Genomic DNA, 26,580 nt, shown 5'->3' on the forward strand with positions numbered 1-26,580 from the left:
CAGCCCACTTGGAGTTTGCCAAAAGGCACCTAAAGGACTCTCAGACCATGACAAACCAGATTCTCTGGTCTGATGAAACCAAGATTGAACATAGGCCTGAATGCCAAGCATCACATCTAGAGGAAACCTGGCATCATCCCTACGGTGAAGAATGGTGGTGGCAGCATCATGCTGTGGAGATGTTTTTCAGCGGCAGAGACTGGGAGACTAGTCAAGATCGAGGGAAAGATGAACAAAGCAAAGTACAGAGAGATCATTGATGAAAACTTGCTCCAGAGCGCTCAGGACCTCAGACTGGGGCAAAGGTTCACCTTCCAACAGGACAACGACCCTAAGCACACAGCCAAGACAACGCAGGATTGGCTTCGGGGGAAGTCTCTGAATGTCCTTGAGTGGCCCAGCTAGAGCCCGGACTTGAACTCGATCGAACATCTCTGGAGAGACCTGAAAATAGCTGTGCAGCAACTCTCCCGTTCCAACCTGACAAGAGCTTGAGAGGATCTGCAGAGAATAATAGGAGAAACTCTTCAAATACAGGTGTACAAAGCTTGTAGCGTCATACCCAAGAAGACTCGAGACTGTAATCGCTTCCAAAGGTGCTTCAACAAAGTATTGAGCAAAGGGTCTGAATGCCTATGTAAATGGAATATTTTTGTTTTTTATTTGTAATAAATGTGCAAACATTTCTAAAACCTGTTTTTGCTTTGTCATTATGGGGTAATATGTGTATATTGATGAAAAAAAGCGATTTAATCCATTTTAGAATAAGGCCGTAACGTAACAGTGTCCAACAAGCCTTCTCTACCCTTAACCTTGCTCTGAACACCTCCAAAACAAAGGTCATGTGGTTTGGTAAGAAGAATGCCCTCTCCCCACAGGTGTGATTACTACCTCTGAGCATTTAGAGCTTGAGGTAGTCACCTCATACAAGTACTTGGGAGTAGGATTGCATATTTTTATGAATATTCAGATGTAGAAACTTTCTGTGGGAATTAACGGGAATATATGTGAATTAACGGGAATATATGTGAATTAACGGAAATATATGCAAATTAATATTAACACCATTTAAATGTAAATGTTTTTTGCATTGGATATATTTACCATATCATAAAGAGACAGAAACAAACCTTTCACCTTGTCATAAGTAGACATAATTGCAAATGATTAAATCCTTCCAATAGAGAAATAAATAAAAAATGAGTTACGAACTGAACTTTAATTAAATGAGTTGACTCTTCACATGGGATGATTTCACTGAACAACAAAAGAAAGGGAATATTGAATGATCCATCTCATCTCCCAAAATAATTTTCAAAATACATATGTAAAATGATAGCCTAGAAACTAAAGATTTGGTGGTCTTCCTCTCAGGCTTACATGTCTTCTCCCGGGACCAATGTCCACCTTTTGAACATCAGAATCTTCACTGTCACTTTCCAACCTAGTTGGAGGCCTCCTGAAAAGGCCTCAAATTTGCCCGGATGGCCACCAATTTTTCAACCCTTGTATTGGTCAGCCTGTTGCGTGCTTCGGTGTGTGTGTTCCCAAACAAGGACCAGTTGCGCTCTGAGGCGGCTGATGTTGGTGGGATTTGGAGGATGATGGAGGAAACAGGGGAAAGAGCCACAGAGCCACAAAGTCCCTTCCACCAGGTGGTTGATGAGATATGTTGGCACGACTGCCATATTGCATCTCTATTCCAAAGCCCTTGCTTGGAAGTGTACTTCGCTAGACTGCCAAGAACGTTGACCTCATCCAGGCCAATGTGGCGAGACACGGTAGTGATGACACCATAGGCCTTGCTGATCTCTGCACCAGACAGAATGCTCTTGCAAGCATACTTGTGGTCCAACATGTACGCTGCGGCAGGTATGGGCTTCAGGCAGAAGTCTTCACACTTTTTGATGTATTTCAGAACTGCAGTTTCCTCTGCTTGGAGCAACATTGAAGTGGGCATGGCAGTATGGATTTCTTCTCTTACAAGCAGAATCTGAACATCAGACAGGATGGCATTGTCTCCCTCAATCTGTGCCATGGCTACTGCTATAGGTTTCAGGAGTTTCAGACTGCTTACCACTCTCTCCCAAAATACATCCTCCAGGAGGATCTTCTTGATGGGGCTGTCAATATCGGCAGACTGTGATATGAACATTTTTGGAGAGACTCCTTCCCCTCCACGAGACTGTCAAACATGATGACAACACCACCCCAACGGGTGTCGCTGGGCAGCATCAATGTCGTGCTCTTATTCTTTTCACTTTGCTTGGATAGGTAGATTGCTGTTATAACTTGATGACCCTTCACATACCTAACAATTTCCTTGTCTCTCATGTAGAGTGTATCCATTGTTTTCAGTGATGTATCCATTGTTTTCATGATGTCCCTGAGGAGCATATTCAATGCATGAGCAGCACGGGTGTGATGTGAGGGTAGGACTCCTCCACTTTAGACCAAGCAGCCTTCATGTTCGCAGCATTGTCTGTCACAAGTTCAAATACCTTCAAATACCTTTCTGTGGTCCAAGGTCATTGATGACTGCCTTCAGCTCATCTGCAATGTAGAGACCGGTGTGTCTGTTGTCCCTTGTGTCTGTGCTTTTGTAGAATACTGGTTGAGGGGTGGCGATGATGTAGTTAATTATTCCTTGCACACGAACATTCGACAACCCATCTGAGATGATTGCAATAGTCTGCTTTCTCTATGATTTGCTTGACCTTCACTTGAACTCTGTTGAACTCTGCATCCAGCAAATGAGTAGATAAAGCATGTCTGGTTGGATGGGTGTATGCTGGGCAAAGAACATTCAGAAAACTCTTCCAATACACATTACTTGTGAGCATCAGAGGTGACCCGTTGCATACACAGCTTGAGCAAGACATTCATCAGCATTTTTCTGACTATGTTCCTCCATTGAGTCAAAAAACCTTCTGATTCCAGGAGGACCATGAACTGTTGCTATCGATAAGGTGTCTGATTCATCATTTTCACCTCGAAACGAAGTAGAGGGACTTTTGTCAGAGATTGCTTGTTGTGAGCACTGAAGGAACTTTATGCACGTGGCCAGATGATTCTGCATCTTTGTTACATTCTTCACATATGATTTGGCACAGTATTTGCAAATGTACACAGCTTTTCCTTCTACATTAGCTGCAGTGAAATATCTCCACACATCAGATAGTGCCCGTGGCATTTTCCTGTAAAGAATAGAAAAAAAGGAGAAAAAAACAAACAAAATACAATTCCATGTACAGATAAATATTTAAGGAGTCAGATTAAACAACTCCTTTGTAAGATAAATGTTTTAAAATGAAACATGTATGGAAACAGGTGAATTAACTCTCCTCAGTTAGCAGGCTCAAGCAAGCTAAAACCCACATGGTAGCAAAAACTAACTAGCAGAAATTGTTAACAAGTTAGAAATGATTTAAACACACGTTGCTGTAGGCTACTACTTACTAGTTAACAAAAAACATGTATGTCATACAAAATATATTCACACCACCCAGTATTGTAATCAAAACCTCCCGGAAAGCATGTAGTCCTTGACTCAGACAGTGTAGTAGTGTGGGCTCAATAGCATCTCATTAGTGTGCAAGATCTTGAGAATCAGCTGTACAGGTGATGGAAGAGTGCACTGCACATGTGATGGAAAAATGCACTGTGCGTGCAGAGGGTTGCAATATAGTTTTTATAGATAGTTTATCCAAAATATGTGTGTATCCCACAAAAAAGGTTCACAGTTATAAGCTAACTTTGATGAATTTAAGCAAAATTCACGGACTTAACTTCCCATTAAAATGTCCAACCTTTTGCAACCCTACTTGGGAGTATAGCTAGATGTTACACTGTCCTTCTCTCAGCACATATCAAAGCTGCAGGCTAAAGTTAAATCTAGACTTGGTTTCCTCTATCGTAAATCACTCCCCTTTCACCCCAGCTGCCAAACTAACCCTGATTCAGATGACCATCCTACCCATGCTAGATGACGGAGACATAATTTATAGAACGGCAGGTAAGGGGGCTCTCGAGAGGCTAGATGTTCTTTACCATTCGGCCATCGGATTTGCCACCAATGCTCCTTATAGGACACATTACTGCACTCTATACTCTTCTGTAAACTGGCCATCTCTGTATACCCGTCGCAAGACCCACTGGTTGATGCTTATTTATAAAATCCTCTTAGGCCTCACTCCCCCCTATCTGAGACATCTACTGCAGCCCTCATCCTCCACATACAACACCCGTTCTGCCAGTCACATTCTGTTAAAGGTCCCCAAAGCACACACATCCCTGGGGTCGCTTGTCTTTTCAGTTCGCTGCAGCTAGCGACTGGAACGAGTTTCAACAATCACTCAAACTGGACAGTTTCATATCCATCTCTTCATTCAAAGGCTCAATCATGGACACTCTTACTGACAGTTGTGGCTGCTTTGCGCGATGTATTGTTGTCTCTACCTTGCCCTTTGTGTGGTTGTCTGTGCCTAATAATGTTTGTACCATGTTTTGTTCTGCTACCATGCTGTGCTGTCATGTGTTGCTGCCTTGCTATGTTGTTGTCTTAGGTCTCTCTTTATGTAGTGTTGTGTTGTCTCTGTTGTCATGATGTGTGTTTTGTCCTATATTTATATGTTATAAAAAATCAAATAATCCCAGCCCTTGTCCCCACAGGAGGCCTTTTGCCTTTTGGTAGGCTGTCATTGTAAACAAGTATTTGTTCTTAACTGACTTGCCTAGTTAAATAAAGGTTAAATAAATTAAATAAATATTGCACAGTATGAAATGTCTCTCATAAAATAGCAATGTCATCAATAAGGACTTTTTATTTTTCAATGCCGCTTTCTGCGTCTGTCATGGTCAGGGAAAAAACCTCCACCTATTTCTGAAGCTAGAGGATAGATGGGTAAAATGAACTGCTAGTATTGTTTTGGACAGGGTGAGTCACAGAGAGATGTGTCTAACCTGTCATCTCCAATCACAAAAACCAGGGTCATGTTCAGTAGGGCGCAAAACGTAAAAACATTAATGCTGCTGTTTTGCCTGTGGCTATGGAGCCCTGACCTGTTCACCGGATGTGCCTCTCTCTCTAAAAGCCAACTGACATTTATTCCTGAGGTGCTGACCCGTTGCACCCACTGTGATTATTATTTGACCCTGCTGGTCATCTATGAACGTTTGAACATCTTGAAGAACAATTGGGCCTTATTTGTCATGTATTCTTATAATCTCCACCCGGCACAGCCAGAAGAGGACTGGCCACCCCTCAGTGCCTAGTTCCTCTCTAGGTTTCTTCCTAGGTTCCTGCATGTCTAGAGAGTTTTTCCTAGCCACCGTGCTTCTACATTTATTTATTTTTTACCTTTATTTTACTAGGCAAATTCTTATTATCAATTATCAATGACGGAACAGTGGGTTGCCTGCTCTGTTCAGGGGCAGAACGACAGATTTGTACCTTGTCAGCTCGGGGATTCGAACTTGCAACCTTTCGGTTACTAGTCCAACGCTCTAGGCTAGGCTACCCTGCCGCCGTACATCGGCATTAATTTGCTCTTTGGGGTTTTAGGCTGGGTTTCTGTAAAAGCACTTTGTGACATCTGCTGATGTAAAAAAGGCTTTATAAATAAATGTGAATAAATGTGATTTAGAAACATGAAAATTAGCATTATTTTTGTGACACGTTTATGTATTAGCATATCTCCTCCATTTCAAAGCGTTTTGTCCCATGTCGTGCCAACTGAACCAGACCCTGCTCTCCTCTCTCTCTATACAGAAAGAAGAAAACGAACAGAAACTAACACAGATGCCTGGCCTGCCAGCCTTCCTTCCAAGGGCTCTCTCTGCAGCCTGCAGGGATTTATAAAGCCTTGCACAATGGGCCGGCCGGGCTGCAGTCTTACGACTGTAATCCCCCGACTGCAGCGAGGCCCTGCTCGCTGCTAGAGATATGCTCTACCATCGCCTGGCTGACCTCAAATAACAGGATCCGGTAACATGGGGAGGCAAACCTGCCAAAGTTAGGGACAGGGACATATGTCCATTTGCTCACCCAGTACGTCCCTAAAAATGCTCCTGTTATAAGTCTACGGCAGCCTTATTCATGGAGCCTGTCCACTGCCATTTTCCTACAAATGCCCGGCGTCGGTCGACCGATTAATCAGAATGGCCGATTAATTAGGGCCGATTTTAAGTTTTCATAACAATCGGAAATCGGTATTTTTGTGCGCCGATTTCCGATTAATATTATTTTGTATTTAAAAACAAAATGTTTTAATACCTTTTATTTAAGTAGGCAAGTCAGTTAAGAACACATTCTTATTTTCAATGACTAGGAACTGTGGGTTAACTGCCAGGGGTTTCAATCTTGCAACCGCACAGTTAACTAGTCCAACGCTCTAACCATTGCACTCCACGAGTAGCCTGCCTGTTACGCGAATGCAGTAGAAGCCAAGGTAAATTGCTAGCTAGCATTAACTTATCTTATAAAAATCAATCAATCATAATCACTAGTTAAAACTACTAATCCAGTTTAGCAGGCAATATTAACCTGGTGAAATTGTGTAATTTCTCTTGCGTTCATTGCACGCATAGTCAGGGTATAATGCAACAGTTTGGGCTGACTGGCTCATTGCGTTCTAATTTTCCAGAATTGTACGTAATTATGACATAGATTGAAGGTTGTGCAATGTAACAAGAATATTTTGACTTAGGGATGCCACCCATTAGATAAAATACCGAACGGTTCCGTATTTCACTGTGTGTTATTTCTGTGTGTTATTATGTTATAATTAAGTCTGATTTGATAGAGCAGTCTGACTGAGCAGCAGCAGGCCCGTCCGTAATCATTCATTCAAACAGCACTTTTGCGCGTTTTGCCAGCAGCTCTTCGCAAGCACAGCGCTGTTTATGACTTCAAGCCTATCAGCCAAATGGCTGGTGTAACCAATGTGAAATGGCTAGCTAGTTAGCTGGGTGTGCGCTAATACTGTTTCAAACCTCACTCGCTTTTAGATTTGGAGTAGTTATTCCCCTCGCACTGCAAGGGCCGCGGCTTTTATGGAGCGATGGGTAACGATGCTTCGAGTGTGGCTGTTGTCGATGTGTTCCTGGTTCGAGCCCAGGTAGGGGCGAGGAGGGGGACGGAAGCTATACTGTTACACTGGCAATACTATAGTGCCTATAAGAACATCCAATAGTCAAAGGTATATGAAATACAAATGGTATAGAGAGAAATAGTCCTATAAATACTATATTAACTACAACCTAAAACCTCTTACCTTGGAATAATGAAGTTCATGTTAAAAGGAACCACCAACTTTCATATGTTCTCATGTTCTGAGCAAGGAACTTAAACGTTAGCTTTTTTACATGGCACATATTTTACATGGCACATATTACTTTCTTCTCCAACACTTTGTTTTTGCATTATTTAAACCAAATTGAACATGTTTCATTATTTATTTGAGGCTAAATTGATTTATTGATGTTTTATATTAAGTTAAAATAAGTGTTAATTCAGTATTGTTGTAATTGTCATTATTACAAATAAAAAAAGCGGCCGATTAATCGGTACGATTATCGGCGTTGAAAAATCATAATCGGTCGACCTCTACCCCTGACCTCAACGAATAGACAACCCCACCCCATCTCACCTCATCTCCTTATTCCCTACATAGTGCTCAACTTTTGACCGGGGCCCATGGTGCACTATAGGGAACCGGGAACATGGGTCCCATTTGGGACACAACTCCATTCTCACCAGTTGACCAAAGCAAGGCAACATCATGAGAAAACAGTAGCATCATGCTGCAGTCTGGCTTCACACACACACACTCCGCCTTGCCACACTATACTATTACACCCCGGGCAACTGTCCTGCTGACCCTCCTGCTCTTCAAACGCCCTCCCCAGGACACTGCTTGCCCCTGTGCACCCTTCCTCCCCAGCCAGACCCAGCAACCCAGCCAGCTCTCAGCAGCATCCACAGCTAGATGCAGCCAAAACAATAACAGGCCCTCTTATTAATCAAAAGAAATGAATTGAAGCGCCGCGCAGTAGGATGGTGCATTTATATTCTGATAGAACATACTGTATTTCAATCAATAAATCAAATTGTATATTGTTCTTTCAAAACAACATTTTGTCACAAAGTGCTTTATAGCATATAGCATATTGGTATCAACATGTTGAGGTCTCAAACTATCAGGAATCAAACAATAAACATTCATGGTCCTTTGAACATATTTATCTACATTTCAGCCTTAGAGTGACGGTGGTTGTCAATTACACTCCTTCGTGGATACAATGGAGACTCAGGGAGGAATCATAGGACATGTTGTTGCCTTTATTTATCAGTGGGTCTATCTAAATCTGGGTCCAAAATGGTACCCTATCCTCTATATAGTGCACTATATTTGACTACCTATGGGCCCTGGTCAAAACTAGTGCACTATAAAGTAGATGTTGACCGATTAATCGGAATGGCCGATTAATTAGGGCCGATTTCAAGTTTTCATAACAATCGTAAATCTGTATTTTTTTTTTATACACCTTTATTTAATCTTTATTTAACTAGGCAAGTCAGTTAAGAACACATTCTTATTTTCAATGACGGCCTAGGAACGGTGGGTTAACTGCCTCGTTCAGGGGCAGAACGACAGATTTTTACCTTGTCAGCTCGGGGGAATCAATCTTGCAACCTTACAGTTAACTAGTCCAACGCTCTAACCACCTGCCTCTCATTGCACTCCACAGGGAGACTGCCTGTTACGCGAATGCAGTAAGCTAAGGAAAGATGCTAGCTAGCATTAAACTTATCTTATAAAAAACAATCAATAAATCAATCATAATCACTAGTTAACTGCACATGGTTGTGTCCTGCGTTGCATATAATCGATGCGGTGCGTATCGTTGCTCCAATGTGTACCTAACCATAAACATCAATGCGTTTCTTAAAATCAATATACAGAAGTATATATTTTTAAACCTGCATATTTAGCTAAAATAAATCCAGGTTAGCAGGCAATATTAACCAGGTGAAGTTGTGTCACTGCTCTTGCGTTCATTGCACGCAGTGTCAGTGTATATGCAACAGTTTGGGCCTCCTAATTTGCCAGAATTTTACGTAATTATGACATAACATTGAAGGTTGTGCAATGTAACAGGAATATTTAGACTTATGGATGCCACCCGTTAGATAAAATACAGAACGGTTCCGTATTTCACTGAAAGAATAAACGTCTTGTTTTCGAGATGATAGTTTCCGGATTCGACCGTATTAATGACCTAAGGCTCGTATTTCTGTGTGTTATCATGTTATAACTAAGTCTATGATTTGAGAGCAGTCTGACTGAGTGGTGGTAGGCAGCAGCAGGCTCGTAAGCATTCATTCAAACAGCACTGTCGTGCGTTTGCCAGCAGCTGTTTATGACTTCAAGCCTATCAACTCCCAAGGTTAGGCTCGTGTAACCGATGTGAAATTGCTAGCTAGTTAGCGGGGTGCGCGCTAATAGCGTTTCAAACGTCACAAGAGCTGAGACTTGGAGTGGTTGTTCCCCTTGCTCTGCGAGGAGAGGGACGGAAGCTATACTGTTACACTGGCAATACTAAAGTGCCTATAAGAACATCAATCAAACAATAGTCAAAGGTTAATGAAATACAAATGGTAGAGAGAAATTGTCCTATAATAACTACAACCTAAAACTTCTTACCTGGGAATATTGAAGACTCATGTTAAAAGGAACCACCAGCTTTCATATGTTCTCATGTTCTGAGCAAGGAACTTAAACATTAGCATTTTAACATGGCACATATTGCACTTTTACTTTCTTCTCCAACACTTGGTTTTGCATTATTTAAACCAAATTGAAGATGTTTCATTATTTATTTGAGGCTAAATTGATTTTATTGATGTATTATATTAAGTTAAAATAAGTGTTAATTCAGTATTGTTGTAATTGTCATTATTACAAATTAAAAAATTAAAAAACAGCAGATTAATCGGTATCGGATTTTTTTGGTCCTCCAATAATCGGTATCGCCGTTGAAAAATCATAATCGGTCGACCTCTACTAGGGAATAGGGCGCCTTTTGGGTCTGTCTAAAGGCCTTGTAATCTGAGCCTTCACAATCACTTCCAAAGGAAACACATGGCACAGGGAGGAGATTCCAGCCAGGGTGTGGGCTGTTGTTGTTTTTTCTCTAGACTTGGGAAGATGTTCCCTCTATCTCTGTATCTCTCACCATCTCTGTCTCTCATTCTTTCACTCTGTCTGCCTCTTTCTCTCTCTCTCTGGGAAGATGTTCTCTCTCTCCCTCCCTTTGTATTTCTCCATCTCGGTCTTGTTCTTTCGCTCTTTGTCTACCTTTCTCTAACTCCCTCTGTTTCTCCTCTCTATCCCTGTTTTATGGCTTGTATTCCTGCTCATATTCCATCTGTCACTCTCATCCTCTCTTCTCCTCTGTATCACTCTCTCTCTCATCCCCCCTCTCTCTCCTCTCTAACTCTCTCTCTTGTCCTCTCTCCTCCTCTGTATTGCCCCTTCTCTCTCCATCTCTCGCTCTCTGTCATAAGCACAAAATCAGGTTACAGTGCCAATCTCCCTCGGTGTACAATTGATTTCCCATAATGCACCCTGCCCCATCCCCCCACAACGCACCACTCCACTGTCTCAGGCAGTGCCTTAAAACCAATCCCTGGGTCGCATCTAAAACATTTATGTTCGAAATAGCATCTGTGCACTCATATGTTCGGTGCTGTATTCAAAGTTCTAATCCACCACAGCAAATATAGTGTGTTATGGTCTCATTGAAAATGGAGCTCTTGGACTCTGTTCTGAAGGTTATAACTGTGACCTCAACTCTTACCCTTATAACATTGTACAGGTAATGTAATGTGATTATTACTGTTACTTTAGTGTATAGCACACTATTCTGCAGTTCATCATGAAGTCTCTAATTCATATAATACAGTACGAGTTACTCCAAAGGACTTTCACTATATCTTTACAGGTTGTCATTATCATTATTCATTTTGGTTGTATCAAGCACTATTTCATCCAAATACTTATCATATTTTCTGACCGGCACACTTACTAATTCTTACACATGCTATTTTTGTGTCACTTGCTTCAAAAAGCATATAAACAAATCCTCTTTACACTTTCATGATAATCTATTTCAAATGTACGCATTTAATCATGTTCTCTTCTCTCAAATGTAGCAAAAAATTAGACAGAGAAAACCCCATTGTCCCAAATGGCACCATATTCCCTATATAGCCCCATGGGCCCGAGTAAAAAGTAATGCACTAGGCTGGGAATAGGGTGCTATTTGGGACCTTACAATGTGACGTGGTATATGACTGTACACACATCTATGACTAAGCATCATGTGGCATTGGACCTTTATTTTGGGTAAAACCCTGCACAGCTGTCTGCTTATACTGTACTAGAATGTGTCTAGGATAACACCAGCAACAGTCATCAAAATTGTTAAAAGGTTTTAAAAACAATTCTTATAAAACAGTTGGACAATGGATGAAGATACTCCAAACATTTTGAATTTATAGCACATAAAACATTTGACATGAATGGACAAATAACAAATGGAGTTCAAGGATTTTGGTGGGAATTCAGGTATTAAATGTATTGTCAAATGTCACTTTTTTCTTAGAATGCACTCATATATAAATGGTCTAATGGTATCAGGTATTTATTTCATTTTTTGTTTAAAATAAAGATAATTATATGCACCTAATTTCCATAAATGTACATACAGTGCCTTCGGAAAGTATTCAGACCCCTTGACTTTTCCACATTTGTTACGTTACAGCCTTATTCTAAAATGTGTTAAATAATAAAAATCCTCAGCAGTCTACACACAACCCATAAAGACAAAGCAAAAACAGGTTTTTGTAAATGTTTGCAAATGTATAAAAATAAAAGAAATACCTTATTTACATCAGACCTTTTGCTATGAGACTTGAAATTGAGCTCATGTGCATCCTGTTTCAATTGATAATCCTTGAGATGTTATTACAACTTGGAGTTTACTTATGGTAAATTAAATTGATTAGACATGATTTGGAAAGGCACATACCCGTCAATATAAGGGCCCACAGTTGAGAGTGCATGTCAGAGCAAAAACCAAGCCATGAGGTCGAAGGAATTGTCCGTAGAGTTCCGAGACAGGGTTGTGTCGAGGCACAGATCTGGGGAAGAGTACCAAAAAATGTCTGCAGCATTGATGGTCCCCAAGAACAGTGTGGCCTCCATAATTCTTAAAAGGAAGAAGTTTGGAACCACCAATTCTCTTCTTGGTCGCTCGGGCCAAACAGCAATCGGGGTAGAAAGGTCTTGGTCAGGGAGGTGACCAAGAAATCAATGGTAATCTGACAGAGCTCTAGAGTTCCTCCGTGGAGATGAGAGAACCTTCCAGAAGAACAACTATCTCTGCAGCACCACCAATCAGGCCGTTATGGTCGAATAACCAGACGTAAGCCACTTGTCAGTAAAAGGCACATGACATCCCACTTTGAGTTTTCCCAAAGGCACCTAAAGACTCTCAGACCATGAGAAACAAGATTCTCTAGTCTGATGAAACCAAGTTGGAACTCTGTCTGAATGCCAAGCATCACATCTGGAGGAAACCAGGCACCATTCCTACGGTGAAGCATGGTGGTGGCAGCATCATGCTGTGGGAGGTTTTTCAGCGGCAGAGACTGGGAGACTAGTCAGGATTGAGGCAAAGATGAATGGAGCAAAGTACAGAGAGATCCTTGATGAAGACCTGCTCCAGAGTGCTCAGGACAGACTGTTTAACACTATTTGACGTGTCAAATAACACTATTTGATGTGTCAAATAAGCTTGTTGACCAATCAGGACCTGAATATGACTGCACGTCACATAATAATGTAACCTGTTGATACATTTTTTACGTAATTATTACACATGGATTTCACTATCAATCGTATTTCATATGTCACAAACAATTCATCGATACGTATGCTATGATGCTGGTAAAGTTGTCTCGCGCACCTACAGTGCTGGTCATAAAAAAGCTAGTTAATGGATGCGAACAATGTTCTTCCCCAAAAACATAGCAAAACAACATAATATGTTTCAGTAGCTATAGTTAGCTAACTATATAGCTAGGTGTCATTATCTAAAATAACCCTGATTTATAAGACAGTTCTATTTTGATTAATGGTGGTCGGACTCATCTATGTGAAGCTAGATATAGGTTTTTATTCTGGCACCACATGGCCAGGTCTCTGACCTCCTCCATATAGGCTGTCTCGTCTGTGATCAGGCCTACCACTGTTGTGTCGTCTGCAAACTTAATGATGGTGTTGGAGTCGTGCCTGGCCGTGCAGTCGTGGGTGAACAGGGAGTACAGAGCAAGCACCCCTGTGGGGCTCCAGTGTTGAGGATCAGCGTGGCAGATGTGTTGCTACCTACCCTCACCATCACCCGTCAGTAAGTCCAGGATCCAGTTGCAGAGGGAGGTGTTTAGTCCCAGGATCCTTAGCTTAGTGATGAGTTTTGAGGGTACATGGTGTTGAACGCTGAGCTGTAGTCAATGAATAGCATTCTCACATAAGTGTTCCTTTTGTCCAGGTGGGAAAGGGCAGTGAGGAGTGCAATAGAGATTGCATCATCTGTGGATCTGTTTGGGCGGTATGCAAATTGGAGTGGGTCTAGGGTTTCTGGGATAATGATGTTGATGTGAGCCATTACCAACCTTTCAAAGCACTTCATGGCTACGGACGTGAGTGCTACGGGTCTGTAGTCATTTAGGCAGGTTGTCTTAGTGTTCTTGGTCACAGGGACTATGGTGGACTGCTTGAAACATGTTGGTATTACAGACTCAATCAGGGACATGTTGAAAATGTCAGTGAAGACACCTGCCAGTTGGTCAGCACATGCCCGGAGCACATGTCCTGGTAATCCTTCTGGCCCCGCGGCCTTGTGAACGTTGACCTGTTTAAAGGTCTTGCTCACATCGGCTATGGAGAGCATTATCACAGTTGTCCGGAACCGCTGGTGCAATCATGCATGCTTCAATGTTGCTTGCCTCAAAGTCTGTATAAAAGGCATTGAGCCCATCTGGCGTCACTGGGCAGCTAGCGGCTGGGTTTCCCTTTGTAGTCCGTAATAGTTTACAAGACAACTTGTAATTGTGAAAAGTCCAGTTTCATTTCAGGCATATTGTTGTCAATTAAAAGTCTGTGTCAAATACAATTATTTTATTGAATAAAATGGAATGAAATATAGTACATTCACGTCAGCATCACAACACCCCAGCTTTGCAGGAATCCTTCAGCAAACACACAAGCACACTGAACTGATCACAAACTTGGCCCAGGCACAATGCAGGCACTAGGCTATTCAAAAGCCCCTATCCTCATTGAACCACCACTGATGATGCTACATAGATAAGCCTTTCCACTGTCTCTGATCTGCTGTGTTTATATGGATGGGCCATTAGTCCAGATATGAGTACTCACTGCATGCAATCGGTGACAGACTGACCAGGTGAAAACAGGTGAAAGCTATAATCCTTTACTGATGTGACTTGCTAAATCCACTTCAATCAGTATCGATGAAGAGGAGGAGACAGGTTAAAGAAAGATTTTTAACCCTTAAGACAATTGAGACATGGATTGTGTATATGTACAGTCGTGGCCAAAAGTTTTGAGAATGACACAAATATTAATTCCACAAAGTTTGCTGCTTCAGTGTCTAGATATTTTTCTCAGATGTTACTATGGAATACTGAAGTATAATTACAAGCATTTTATAAGTGTCAAAGGCTTTTATTGACAATTACATTAACTTGATGCAAAGAGTCAATATTTGCAGTGTTGACCCTTCTTTTTCAAGACCTCTGCAATCCGCCCTGGCATGCTGTCAATTAACTTCTGGGTCACATGATGGTCCAATCAATGCTTGGAGTTTGTCAGAATTTGTGGGTTTTTGTTTGTCCACCCGCTTCTTGAGGATTGACCACAAGTTCTCAATGGGATTAAGGTCTGGGGAGTTTCCTGGCCATGGACCCAAAATATCGATGTTTTGTTCCCCAAGCCACTTAGTTATCACTTTTGCTTTATGGCAAGTTGCTCCATCATGCTGAAAAAGGCATTGTTGGTCACCAAACTGTTCCTGGATGGTTGGGAGAAGTTGCAATCGGAGGATGTGTTGGTACCATTCTTTATTCATGGCTGTGTTCTCGGGCAAAATTGTTAGTGAGCCCACTCCCTTGGCTGAGAAGCTAACATGAATGGCCTCAGGATGCTTTACTGTTGACATGACACAGGACTGATGGTAGTGCTCAACTTGTCTTCTCCAGACAGGTTTTCCCGGATGCCCCAAACAATCGGAAAGGGGACCCATCAGAGAAAATGACGTTACCCCAGTCCTCAGCAGTCCAATCTCTGATCCTTTTGCAGAATATCAGTCTGTCCCTGATGTTTTTCCTGGAGAGAATTGGCTTCTTTGCTGCCCTTCTTGACACCAGGCCATCCTCCAAAAGTCTTCACCTCACTGTGCATGCAGATGCACTCACACCTGCCTCCTGCCATTCCTGAGCAAGCTCTGTACTGCTGGTGCCCCGATCCCGCAGCTGAATCAACTTTAGGAGACGGTCCTGGAGCTTGCTGGACTTTCTTGGGCGCCCTGAAGTCTTCTTCACAATAATTGAACCACTCTCCTTGAAGTTCTTGATGATAAATGGATGATTTAGGTGCAATCTTACTGGCAGCAATATCCTTGCCTGTGAAGCCCTTTTTGTGCAAAGCAATAATGACGGCACGTGTTTCCTTGCAGGTAACCATGGATGACAAAGGAAGAACAATGATTCCAAGCACCACCCTCCTTTTGATGGGTCCAGTCTGTTATTCGAACTCAATCAGCATGACAGAGTGATCTCCAGCCTTGTCCTCGTCAACACTCACACTTGTGTTAACGAGAGAATCACTGACATGATGTCAGCTGGTCCTTTTGTGGCAGGGCTGAAATGCAGTGGAAATGTTTTTTGGAGATTCAGTTCATTTGCATGGCAAAGAGGGACTTTGCAATTAATTGCAATTCATCTGATCACTCTTCATAACATTCTGGAGTATGTGCAAATTGTCATCATACAAACTGAGGCAGCAGACTTTGTGAATATTAATATTTGTGTCATTCTCAAAACGTTTGGCCACGTTTGTGCCATTCAGAGCATGGGCAAGACAAAATAGTTAGGTTCCTTTGAATGGGGTATGGTAGTAGGTGCCAGGCGCACCGGTTTGTGTCAAGAACTGCAATGCTGCTGTGTTTTTCACGCTCAACAGTTTCCCGTGTGTATCAAGAATAAAAAGAAACACAAAGCGCATCCAGTCAACTTGACACAACTGTGGAAAACATTAGTCAACATGGGCCAGCATCACTATGGAATAATTTCAACACCTTGTATAGTCAATGCCTGACAAATTGAGGCTGTTCTGAAGGTAAAAGGGGGAGGGGGGCTGTGCAACTCAATATTAGGAAGTAGTTCCTAATGTTTGGTATACTCAGTGTATATTACATTTGGCCCTATCAGCTCTGGTCAAAAGTAGTGCAGAATATAGGGAATAGGGTGCCATTTGAGACGTATCCCTTGTTATATGGGCCTGGCCAATTAGGCCTAGAAATACATGGCCTACAGAAGGAATGTGATGGGATGTGGGTGTAGCTTATAATGGTTAGGTTTAGGGTTTCATTTTGGTAAAATGGGCATACAGTGGCAATGAAAACTGAACTGCTATTGAAAGTGAATGTATGTGCAGTGATTATTAGTCATAGATATGTCTAGTGATGAAGACACTGGCAGAGTATTTATAAACAAAACAGCCATGGATGGAGTAACCCTCACCTCCTCTGCCTGCTTGCGCAGCGCCTTCTCGCGCTCGTACTGGGTGATGAGCTGCTCGTTGTCCTCCTTCAGCAGCTCGAGCTCCACCTCGTGCTCCTGGTTCTCAGTTAAAACCGAATCCAGATTCTCCAGAACGTTCACCACCAGCGGCATTAGCTCCTTGACCACTTCCTCATCGTAGCTGCTGATGAGGCGCTCGAACTCCCGATAGATGCTGTTGGCCAGGCCCGAGACCCGCTCCGACATAACCGAAACTGAGCCATAGTCGTCCTGATAGACAACCTCGTCGATTTCCATCATCTTGGCAAAATGAGGTCTGGGTCCGATTCCAGATGTGAGATGATGTTGATTAGATAGGCCTAGTTATAAAACACGTTTACCAAGATGAAAGGGAAAATACTACTCATTGAAATTATAATCCGTTCTGATTAATCATCAATAAATATTTCCTGTGTCATTCCATATTCCGAACGATTTCAAAGATTGTTATCATTTGGGTGGTATTTTTGGCAGTTAGGATTATAACCTTGAACTACTAAACTGTATTGAGACATTTTTATTCACAATAAAAAATATATAGGCTATTTACAAGGGGATAGAGAGACCGCCCTCCCGAGCCGACCACCACTGCTGCTGCTGCACCGCAGCCTCGAGGACGGAACGACGCACCCTGCTACTGCCTTCCTCGCGACAGCAACATCCAATTCCGGTAGCAGTCGGTTCAGTCCTTACCGACCTGTGTATCCGCCGTAGTTGAATACATAATGTATGAGAAATAAGTCCTCAACAATACACCTGCCGCTCAGCAGCCGGAGGCATGGCCCCAGCCATTACTGGGAGGATTCGAAATCCGTTGGGAAATAAAAAAAACAATATATAAATAGGTAAAATGAAGAGGATAACGGCGTTCCCTTGTGCTGCCAACACCCAAGCCGCCCCTTAAATCATATTTGATCCGTTTTTTTTCTACCGATGTTGTTCTCGGTGAAGGACGATGCTGTTTCGGAGTCGGTGGCGCTGTGGACTAGTATTCTGCACTAGTATTCTGACAGCAGCACAAACTATAACGTCACTTTCGTATGATACTAGTGAGACCTTCTAAATAAAAGCCCGCATTTCAATACATTTCAATGTGGATAACTCATTCAAATTGTATTCAACTTGAATCAATGGACACTTTTATTGTGCCAACAAGAAAATGCAATAAGTAATTTATAAAAATAAAAAAAATATGGTGAAAAAAATAATTAAGACAAAAAAATGAAAAAAATAGAATGTTGACACTGGTATGTTGAGAATATTGGACTGTAGAGATACCTTTTCTACCAGGTATCCCATGTACCATGTATTGCATTGCAGTGAATGGAGTGGGTGGAGTAAGGAGTCACCAGTACTCATTAAACCAATTGTCCAGCACAAGAGACCCATTTAATTTTGGCAGACTCGATTGAGTAATTCGAATAACATGTATCTGTGTTTTATGAAAGGGGTATTTCTTTAAATATAGACTACACAATAGCTTTCAACATAACAGTATGTGTAAACTTTAAAAATAAAGGCTGGTTAAATATGTAAAATGGTCCATGTATTTTTTCAAAGGTGGTTGCAAGCTGTGAAAAACAGTTGCACTGCACAGCGTTTTAAAAAAAATCGATATTCCCAAAGTTGAGTATTTCTTTGCAGGGAGACTCTTATAAAACTTTGAAAAAAATCCGGATCATCTGCCAGCATAATATCCTGCTGCTAGGAGAACGGTAATCGGCTCGGAACTCCCTGGCTGTAGATGGATGGAGGTGCCAGCTGACCAATTCTGGCTGACGTCATGCTGTTTACTCTGCAGTTATATTTTTTGACAATTTTTACTTTTGCTCCCATACATTTTCCCAAACACCAATGAGTACTCGTTACATTTTGAATGCCGAGGCAGGACAGAAATTGTCCAATTCATGCACCTATCAATATAACGAATTGTCATCCCTACTGCCTTTGATCCTGTGGACTCACTAAACATACTGCGTTTGTAAATGATGTCTGAGTGTTTGAGTTTACCCTTGTCTGTCTGTAAATAAAATAACAAAAAATAAAATAGTGACATCTAGTTTGCTTAATATAAGGAATTTGATATAGAGCATTTACTTTTACTTTGTACTTTTACTCAAAAGTACAAGCTAGCAGTAATCATCATGAATCAAGTCGACCATCTCCTTGTCATATGAAGATATATAATAAAGAGAAATTATAGATAAAATGTATCGGTGTTCATCGGCCATTGGACATTATACAACAAGTTGGAAATCGCAAATTCAACAATTAATGGTTTGGAAGGAATCAGTGGCTGACTGCAAGCATTGCAAAGCAATCACTAGCCTGCTATTCAGTGGAGTAGGTGTGTGGTCCCAAGTCTGGGTTGAAGAGTCTCTTTTCCAAGCTTAAAAGGATACACATTTAATATTGGCCATGGTGTCAATACAGCATGACTTCTGACAAACTCAAACAACTGGAAAATACATTTTCAACTGCCATCCAACACCGAATTGCAAGTCGGGAGCTCCGACCTGAAGGTCACTGATGTCATCATGATTCAACATTGTTTTTTACGAGTTTCCAGTTGACCTCAAAGCACCATAAATCCAGAGAATGCCAGACTTTGATGACAATGTTTGATGACAAAATTTGCCCACGAAGGAAAGTCATTCCACCTTCCTGTTCAAGTGAGCACAGCACAACAAGGTGAGTCCAAAAATGTATTGTATGCTGTTGCATAAATTATGTAATATACCAGGGAGATACGTATACTGTAGCTAAGAAAGTAATACTAAGTGTATGTTGTGTAAGCTAAGTAAGCTGTTAGTAGCCCATGGTCCTCACCCCAATAATTTGGTCCCGTTTCCCCTCCTAATTTCGCCTACTGTTCTGACTTGGTGGTGCACATGTAGCCTGTTTTAGAGAAATGTAATTATTGAATATTGTAAGAGCTTTCATTGTCTGCTTATATGCCCCCTTTATTTATCCTATAGTTTTGACTTTGTGTACAGGGAGAATACTGTAAGAATGGACCATGTTTTGAGTTTTGTTGCTGTACATTTCAAAATTGCTGAACAAATAGTTATATTGACTACGTCCATCTGAGCTCGCTCATTAATATCTTAATTACATTTACGGATTGCCTCTTATCCACTCGTCATCCCCTTATGCCATAGTTTGAACATCTCAATTGTCAGTAGAACCACATTTGTTTAAGCAAGTCACCCATATCAGCTATGATTTTTTTAAAGGCAGTAAATGAGTCTGAAAGAACTGTTTCATTGCCGGACAAAGCTCAGATGATAGCCAGGTGTAGCAGGGGTAAGGGGTTGCCGCTGCTGTTGGGACTCTGCTGTTGGGACAGCTTTACAGTGTGTGAGCACCGTTTGTCACTGTTATAGTGCAATTAATGTATTGTTTAGTGTTGTGTTGTGGGTTTGCTGACATGCATCTAAAACATGTTTTATATGATTTACATGCTAAAATCGCCTCTGTTCAATATATTGGTACATTTTTAAGTTAGTACAGGCGGGAGGCGGGGGCGCTCCAGTACAGTAGGTGGTGCTAATTCTCAATAACGTTGGATGCTAGCCACCGATAAACCCCACAGAAGAAGGGCCGGTGGCGACAATGGTAGCAAGCTAGCCGTACACTGGTAGGCAGTGACATTAGTTCCCGCCTGTCGGGCACTGTTTTCCCAGAGTTCTGTTAATGACGGCGAGGGCAGGTGTTCGGCAGGGAGTGTGTGATAGCTTAGCCAGCTAGTCCTAAGGAGGACTCTGGTACACAGCAGGCGGGAGACGACAACGTGTGTTAGCGAACTGGCACTGCTGTGCTAGCGGGAGGCAAGGACAACCGGTAGACAGTGTCCTTTGCCCACGCCTGTCAGACACGCTTTACTCCAGTACACAACAGGTGCGAGGCCACTGTGGGACACTGTGTGCTAACTAGCTAACTAGCAAGCTAGCACGTGGTGTCGCTAACTAGCACACGGTGTGGCTAACTAGCAAGCTAGCACACGGTGTCACAGCCTCTGCCTGCTGTCCTACTGGGAGGCGGGGGTGACCAGTCCTTCGCCCACCGCGTGTCGTGAACTGTTTTCCTGCAGTTATGTTAACGACGGGGTGAGGCCAGGTGTTTGGCTGGCAGGAGCGAAAGACACTGTCTACTGGTGTCGCTTCCGCTAGTCAACAAGGAGGACCAGGAGTTGGAACAGATTCAGGGAACAGAACCGAAAACCAGAAAATAATGACATTTTTCAAGAAACATAAGCGGAACCTGGAACAATAGTGATCAATACTGTTCTGGAATTGAACCGATGTTTTAGTAACTCCAGCCATTTTTTTCTAGACGCACAAAGAAACAAAACAAAGTGCCTATGCAAAGCCCTCACTCTGTCACTCAGAAACATATTCCAGCATCTGCCTGCAAGCTGAAAATCTTTGCCAATGTGTGTGCATGTTTAGGCTACCTGCCCCTCCCCTCTGAAGCATAGGCTACTGTACTGACATTAGAAGTGTGAGAAGCTGAATAGAGAGATGTTTTATTACCTAGAGAAGAATGGATTCACTTTTTCAGGCCTAGGTATCACGTTTCGTGTTGTATTTATTAACTACAAAAAGGTAAGATGTGTTTTTAATTCTAGTGCCGCTCTGCACACACAAGCTTGTTAGCTTGCTAGCTCAAGCTTGTTAGTTAGCGCAAATGACATTCAAAGTTCCTTCATAGAACCACTCCTCCTAGGCATAATTCTGTGGACCTATTTCAGATAATGCATGACATAACAAGATGAGTAGCTTTTCAAGCCTGCTCCTCAACCCAATCTAGCTCTCTCCCTACCCATAGAATTTTGCGCAATAGGCTACACTTGTCTGTCCATCACTAGCTTACCTGCTCTAACCGAAATTATTTGTGAAGTAATTAATGAGCTAAATGTAAAAAAAAACTGATTTCAGAGGTTAAAAAAGGAACAGAAAGGAACTATATAAAAATAAACTTTTTAGCAAATTAATTGAAAATGAAAAACAGGAACATTTAATTTACATACAGTACCAGTCAAAAGTTTGGACACACCTACTCATTCAATTGTACATTGTAGAATAATAGTGATGACTTCAAAGCTATGAAATAACAAATATGGAATTATGTAGTAACCAAAAACGTGTTAAACAAATCAAAGGTAGCCACCCTTTGCCTTGATGACTGCTTTGCAAACTCTTGGCGTTCTCTCAACCAGCTTCAATTAATTTGTAACAGTTTTCTTCCTGGGAAGGAGAGGAGGACCAAAATGCAGCGTGGTTATTTATAAACATCTTTAATGAAAGATGAAAACGTGAACACTATACAAAATAAGAAAATGTGGAAAAACCGAAACAGTCCTAACTGGTGCAAAACACAGAGACAGGAACAACCACCCACCAAATACCTAAAGAATATGGCTGCCTAAATATGGTTCCCAATCAGAGACAACGATAAACACCTGCCTCTGATTGAGAACCACTCCAGGCAACCATAGACTTACCTAGAACACTCAACTGAACACAACCCCATAGACTACAAAAACCCCTAGACAAAACAAGACACATAAATCACCCATGTCACACCCTGGCCTAACCAACATAATAAAGAAAACACAGAATATTAAGAATACTAAGGCCAGGGCGTGACAGTACCCCCCCCCCCCCCCCCTCCCAAAGGCCACACACCTAAACCCATAGGGGAGGGTCTGGGTGGGCGTTTGTCTACGTGGCGGCTCTGGCGCGGGATGTGGACCCCACTCCAACACAGTCTTAGTCCGTTTACTTAGCATCCCTTGAGTGGCGACCCTCGCCGCCGACCTAGGCCTAAGAACCCTAACAGAGGGCCCCACTGGACTGAGGGGCAGCTCCGGACTGAGGGTCAGCTCAGGACTGAGGTAGCTCAGGACTGAGGGGTAGCTCAGGACTGAGGGGTAGGTAGCTCAGGACTGAAAGGTAGCTCAGGACTGAGAGGTAGCTCAGACTGGTTGACGGCTCTGGCAGCTTCTGGCTGAATGGCGGTTCTGGCGGATCCTGGCTGACTGGCGGCTCTGGCGGATCCTGGCTGAATGGCGGCTCTGGCTGATCCTGGCTGACTGGCGGCTCTGGCGGATCCTGGCTGACTGGCGGTTCTGGCGGATCCTGGCTGACTGGCGGCTCTGGCGGATCCTGGCTGACTGGCGGCTCTGGCGGATCCTGGCTGACTGGCGGCTCTGGCGGATCCTGGCTGACTGGCGGCTCTGGCGGATCCTGGCTGAATTGCGGCTCTGGCAGATCCTGGCTGACTGGCGGCTCTGGAAGATCCTGGCTGACTGGCGACTCATGACAGACGGGTGACTCTGGCGGCTCAGGACAGACGGGAGACTCTGGCGGCTCAGGACAGACGGGAGACTCTGGCGGCTCAGGACAGACGGGAGACTCTGGCGGCTCAGGACAGACGGGAGACTCTGGCGGCTCAGGACAGACGGGAGACTCTGGCGGCTCAGGACAAACGGGAGACTCTGGCGGCTCAGGACAGACGGGAGACTCTGGCGGCTCAGGACAGACGGGAGACTCTGGCGGCTCAGGACAGACGGCAGACTCTGGCGGCTCAGGACAGACGGGAGACTCTGGCGGCTCAGGACAGACGGGAGACTCTGGCGGCTCAGGACAGACGGGAGACTCTGGCGGCTCAGGACAGACGGGAGACTCTGGCGGCTCAGGACAGACGGGAGACTCTGGCGGCTCTGGACAGACGGGAGACTCTGGCGGCTCTGGACAGACGGGAGACTCTGGCGGCTCTGGACAGACGGGAGACTCTGCTAGCGCTGGAGAGGAGGAAGGCTCTGGCAGTGCTGGACAGACAAGATGCACTGTAGGCCTGGCGCGTGGTGCCGGCACTGGTGGTACTGGGCCGAGGACACGCACCTCAGGGCGAGTGCATGGAGCTGCCACCGGAGTTCTGATGCGTGGAAGTGGTACTGGATAGACCGGACCGTGCAGGCGCACTGGAGCTCTTGAGCACCGAGCCTGCCCAACCTTACCTGGTTGAATGCTCCCGGTCGCCCTGCCAGTGCGGCGAGGTGGAATAGCCCGCACTGGGCTGTGCAGGCGAACCGGGGACACCATGCGCAAGGCTGGTGCCATGTACGCCGGCCCAAGGAGACGCACTGGAGACCAGATACGTAGAGCTGGCTTCATGGCACTTGGCTCGATGCCCCCTCTAGCCCGGCCGATACGAGGAGCTGGTATGTACCGCACCGGGCTATGCACCCGCACTGGGGACACCGTGTGCTCCACAGCGTAACACGGTGCCTGCCCGGTCTCTCTCGCCCCCTGGTAAGCACAGGAAGTTGGCGCAGGTCTCCTTTCCTGTGTGCCTCCCCCAATACATTTTTGGGGCTGACTCTCGGGCTTCCGTCCGCATCGCCGTGCTCGTCTCTCCAACTCCATTCTCCTATAACCTTCTTCGCACTGCTCCAGCGAATCCCAGGCGGGCTCCGGCACTCTCCCTGGGTCAACCGCCCACCTGTCTATTTCCTCCCACGTCGTGTAATCCAGACTTTGTTGCTCCTGCTGCCGCTGCCTTTCACCACGCCGCTTGGTCCTGTTGTGGTGGGTGATTCTGTAACGGTTTTCTTGAGGTGAAGGAGAGGCGGACCAAAACGCAGCGTGGTGGTTATTCATGGTTCTTTAATATAGACACTATACATGAATAAACTAACAAAACAAGAAATGTGAAAAAAAACAAAACAGCCCTATCTAGTGCAAACACAGAGACAGGAACAATCACCCACAAAACCCAACACCAAACCGGCTACCTAAATATGGTTCCCAATCAGAGACAATGACTAACACCTGCCTCTGATTGAGAACCATATCAGGCCAAACATAGAAATAGACAAACTAGACATGTAACATAGAATGCCAACTCAGATCACACCAAACAAACAAAACATAGAAACATACAAAGCAAACTATGGTCAGGGTGTGACACTGTTACCATATATGTGATTGAATATTATCTGCTGTTGGCTTGTGTGGATGTATGTATGTGTTTTGCAACATAGCTGACTTGAAACATTGTTAACAGTTTCAGGGCCGTGGGCCTTTCTCGTGATGGAACAATACAGAATAACATGAAGACAGGAACTGTGCAATGAGTTGGGGGGAGGCACATTCAGAATGCAGTGTTGCGAGAACAAACGGTCTTTTGTTAGATAACAGGAGCCAGGTGTGAGATAACGGTATCGAGCATGAGCGCATAGATACTCGACACAGCAAGTTACATCTATCAACTGGAGCGCCCGGAGGCTGGTACCAGCTCGTACAACAACAATCAACGATAGGCTGGGTGAGTCTAAACCACGCCCAGTCTCTACTCTGACAGGCCGGCTCAGAAGTAGGAACTTTTTCTGTCAGGGTATATTTATAATATCTTTGTCAAGAACAAGGCAGTTCTCTGTTTTGCCCTGCGAGGTGGGACAGAGAGCCCATATATACGAAAATTGCATTTACCACTTATTGCTTAGCTAATAAAAAATACATAGCATACAATCGGTGACTCATTGTCATATTTATCCTGATACCAGATTCGAATTGACGCAACTCTAACACTACGCATTTCACCAATACTCAGCAGCTGATGGTGGTGTTGAATTTGGAATCTTGTTATTGATTGGCCATCTGGCAGAATGGGGTTCCATCCCTCTGGGAGTCTCTGCCAGGGATAATAAATCATTGCAACTGCATGAGTACAAACCGGGAACACCTATCTATGGTTTCCTTGATCCAGTCTGGGACTACTGTCTGGACTGGTGATATACAGTGCCTTGCGAAAGTATTCGGACCCCTTGAACTTTGCGACCTTTTGCCACATTTCAGGCTTCAAACATAAAGATATAAAACTGTATTTTTTTGTGAAGAATCAACAACAAGTGGGACACAATCATGAAGTGGAACGACATTTATTGGATATTTCAAACTGTTTTAACAAATCAAAAACTGAAAAATTGGGCGTGCAAAATTATTCAGCCCCTTTACTTTCAGTGCAGCAAACTCTCTCCAGAAGTTCAGTGAGGATCTCTGAATGATCCAATGTTGACCTAAATGACTAATGATGATAAATACAATCCACCTGTGTGTAATCAAGTCTCCGTATAAATGCACCTGCACTGTGATAGTCTCAGAGGTCCGTTAAAAGCGCAGAGAGCATCATGAAGAACAAGGAACACACCAGGCAGGTCCGAGATACTGTTGTGAAGAAGTTTAAAGCCGGATTTGGATACAAAAAGATTTCCCAAGCTTTAAACATCCCAAGGAGCACTGTGCAAGCGATAATATTGAAATGGAAGGAGTATCAGACCACTGCAAATCTACCAAGACCTGGCCGTCCCTCTAAACTTTCAGCTCATACAAGGAAAAGACTGATCAGAGATGCAGCCAAGAGGCCCATGATCACTCTGGATGAACTGCAGAGATCTACAGCTGAGGTGGGAGACTCTGTCCATAGGACAACAATCAGTCGTATATTGCACAAATCTGGCCTTTATTGAAGAGTGGCAAGAAGAAAGCCATTTCTTTAAGATATCCATAAAAAGTGTCATTTAAAGTTTGCCACAAGCCACCTGGGAGACACACCAAACATGTGGAAGAAGGTGCTCTGGTCAG

At 43.5% G+C, this 26,580-nt stretch overlaps 1 protein-coding gene across 9 annotated transcripts in view; it reads right to left on the reverse strand.

Moving 5' to 3' along the window:
- mapk8ip3 (mitogen-activated protein kinase 8 interacting protein 3) overlaps positions 1-17,944 on the reverse strand; it is a 68,314-nt gene extending 50,370 nt beyond the window's left edge. For 8 of the 9 annotated variants that reach the window (XM_090192912.1, XM_090192918.1, XM_090192917.1 and 5 more), the window contains exons 1-2: positions 17,481-17,938; positions 16,892-17,250 (exon numbers count right to left, since the gene is read on the reverse strand). In XM_090192912.1, the coding sequence (XP_090049038.1) occupies positions 16,892-17,191 (300 nt within the window). In that variant the 5' untranslated portion in view covers positions 17,192-17,250; positions 17,481-17,938. Of the gene's footprint in view, positions 1-16,891; positions 17,251-17,480 lie in introns of all 9 variants that reach the window. The other variant, XM_090192913.1, reaches the window with a different exon arrangement.
- Between the last annotated feature and the right edge of the window lie 8,636 nt (positions 17,945-26,580).

This window comes from Oncorhynchus mykiss, chromosome 12 (genome assembly GCF_057628025.1).
Source record: "Oncorhynchus mykiss isolate SJ-2025 chromosome 12, ASM5762802v1, whole genome shotgun sequence".
NCBI classification, from domain to species: Eukaryota; Metazoa; Chordata; class Actinopteri; order Salmoniformes; family Salmonidae; genus Oncorhynchus; species Oncorhynchus mykiss.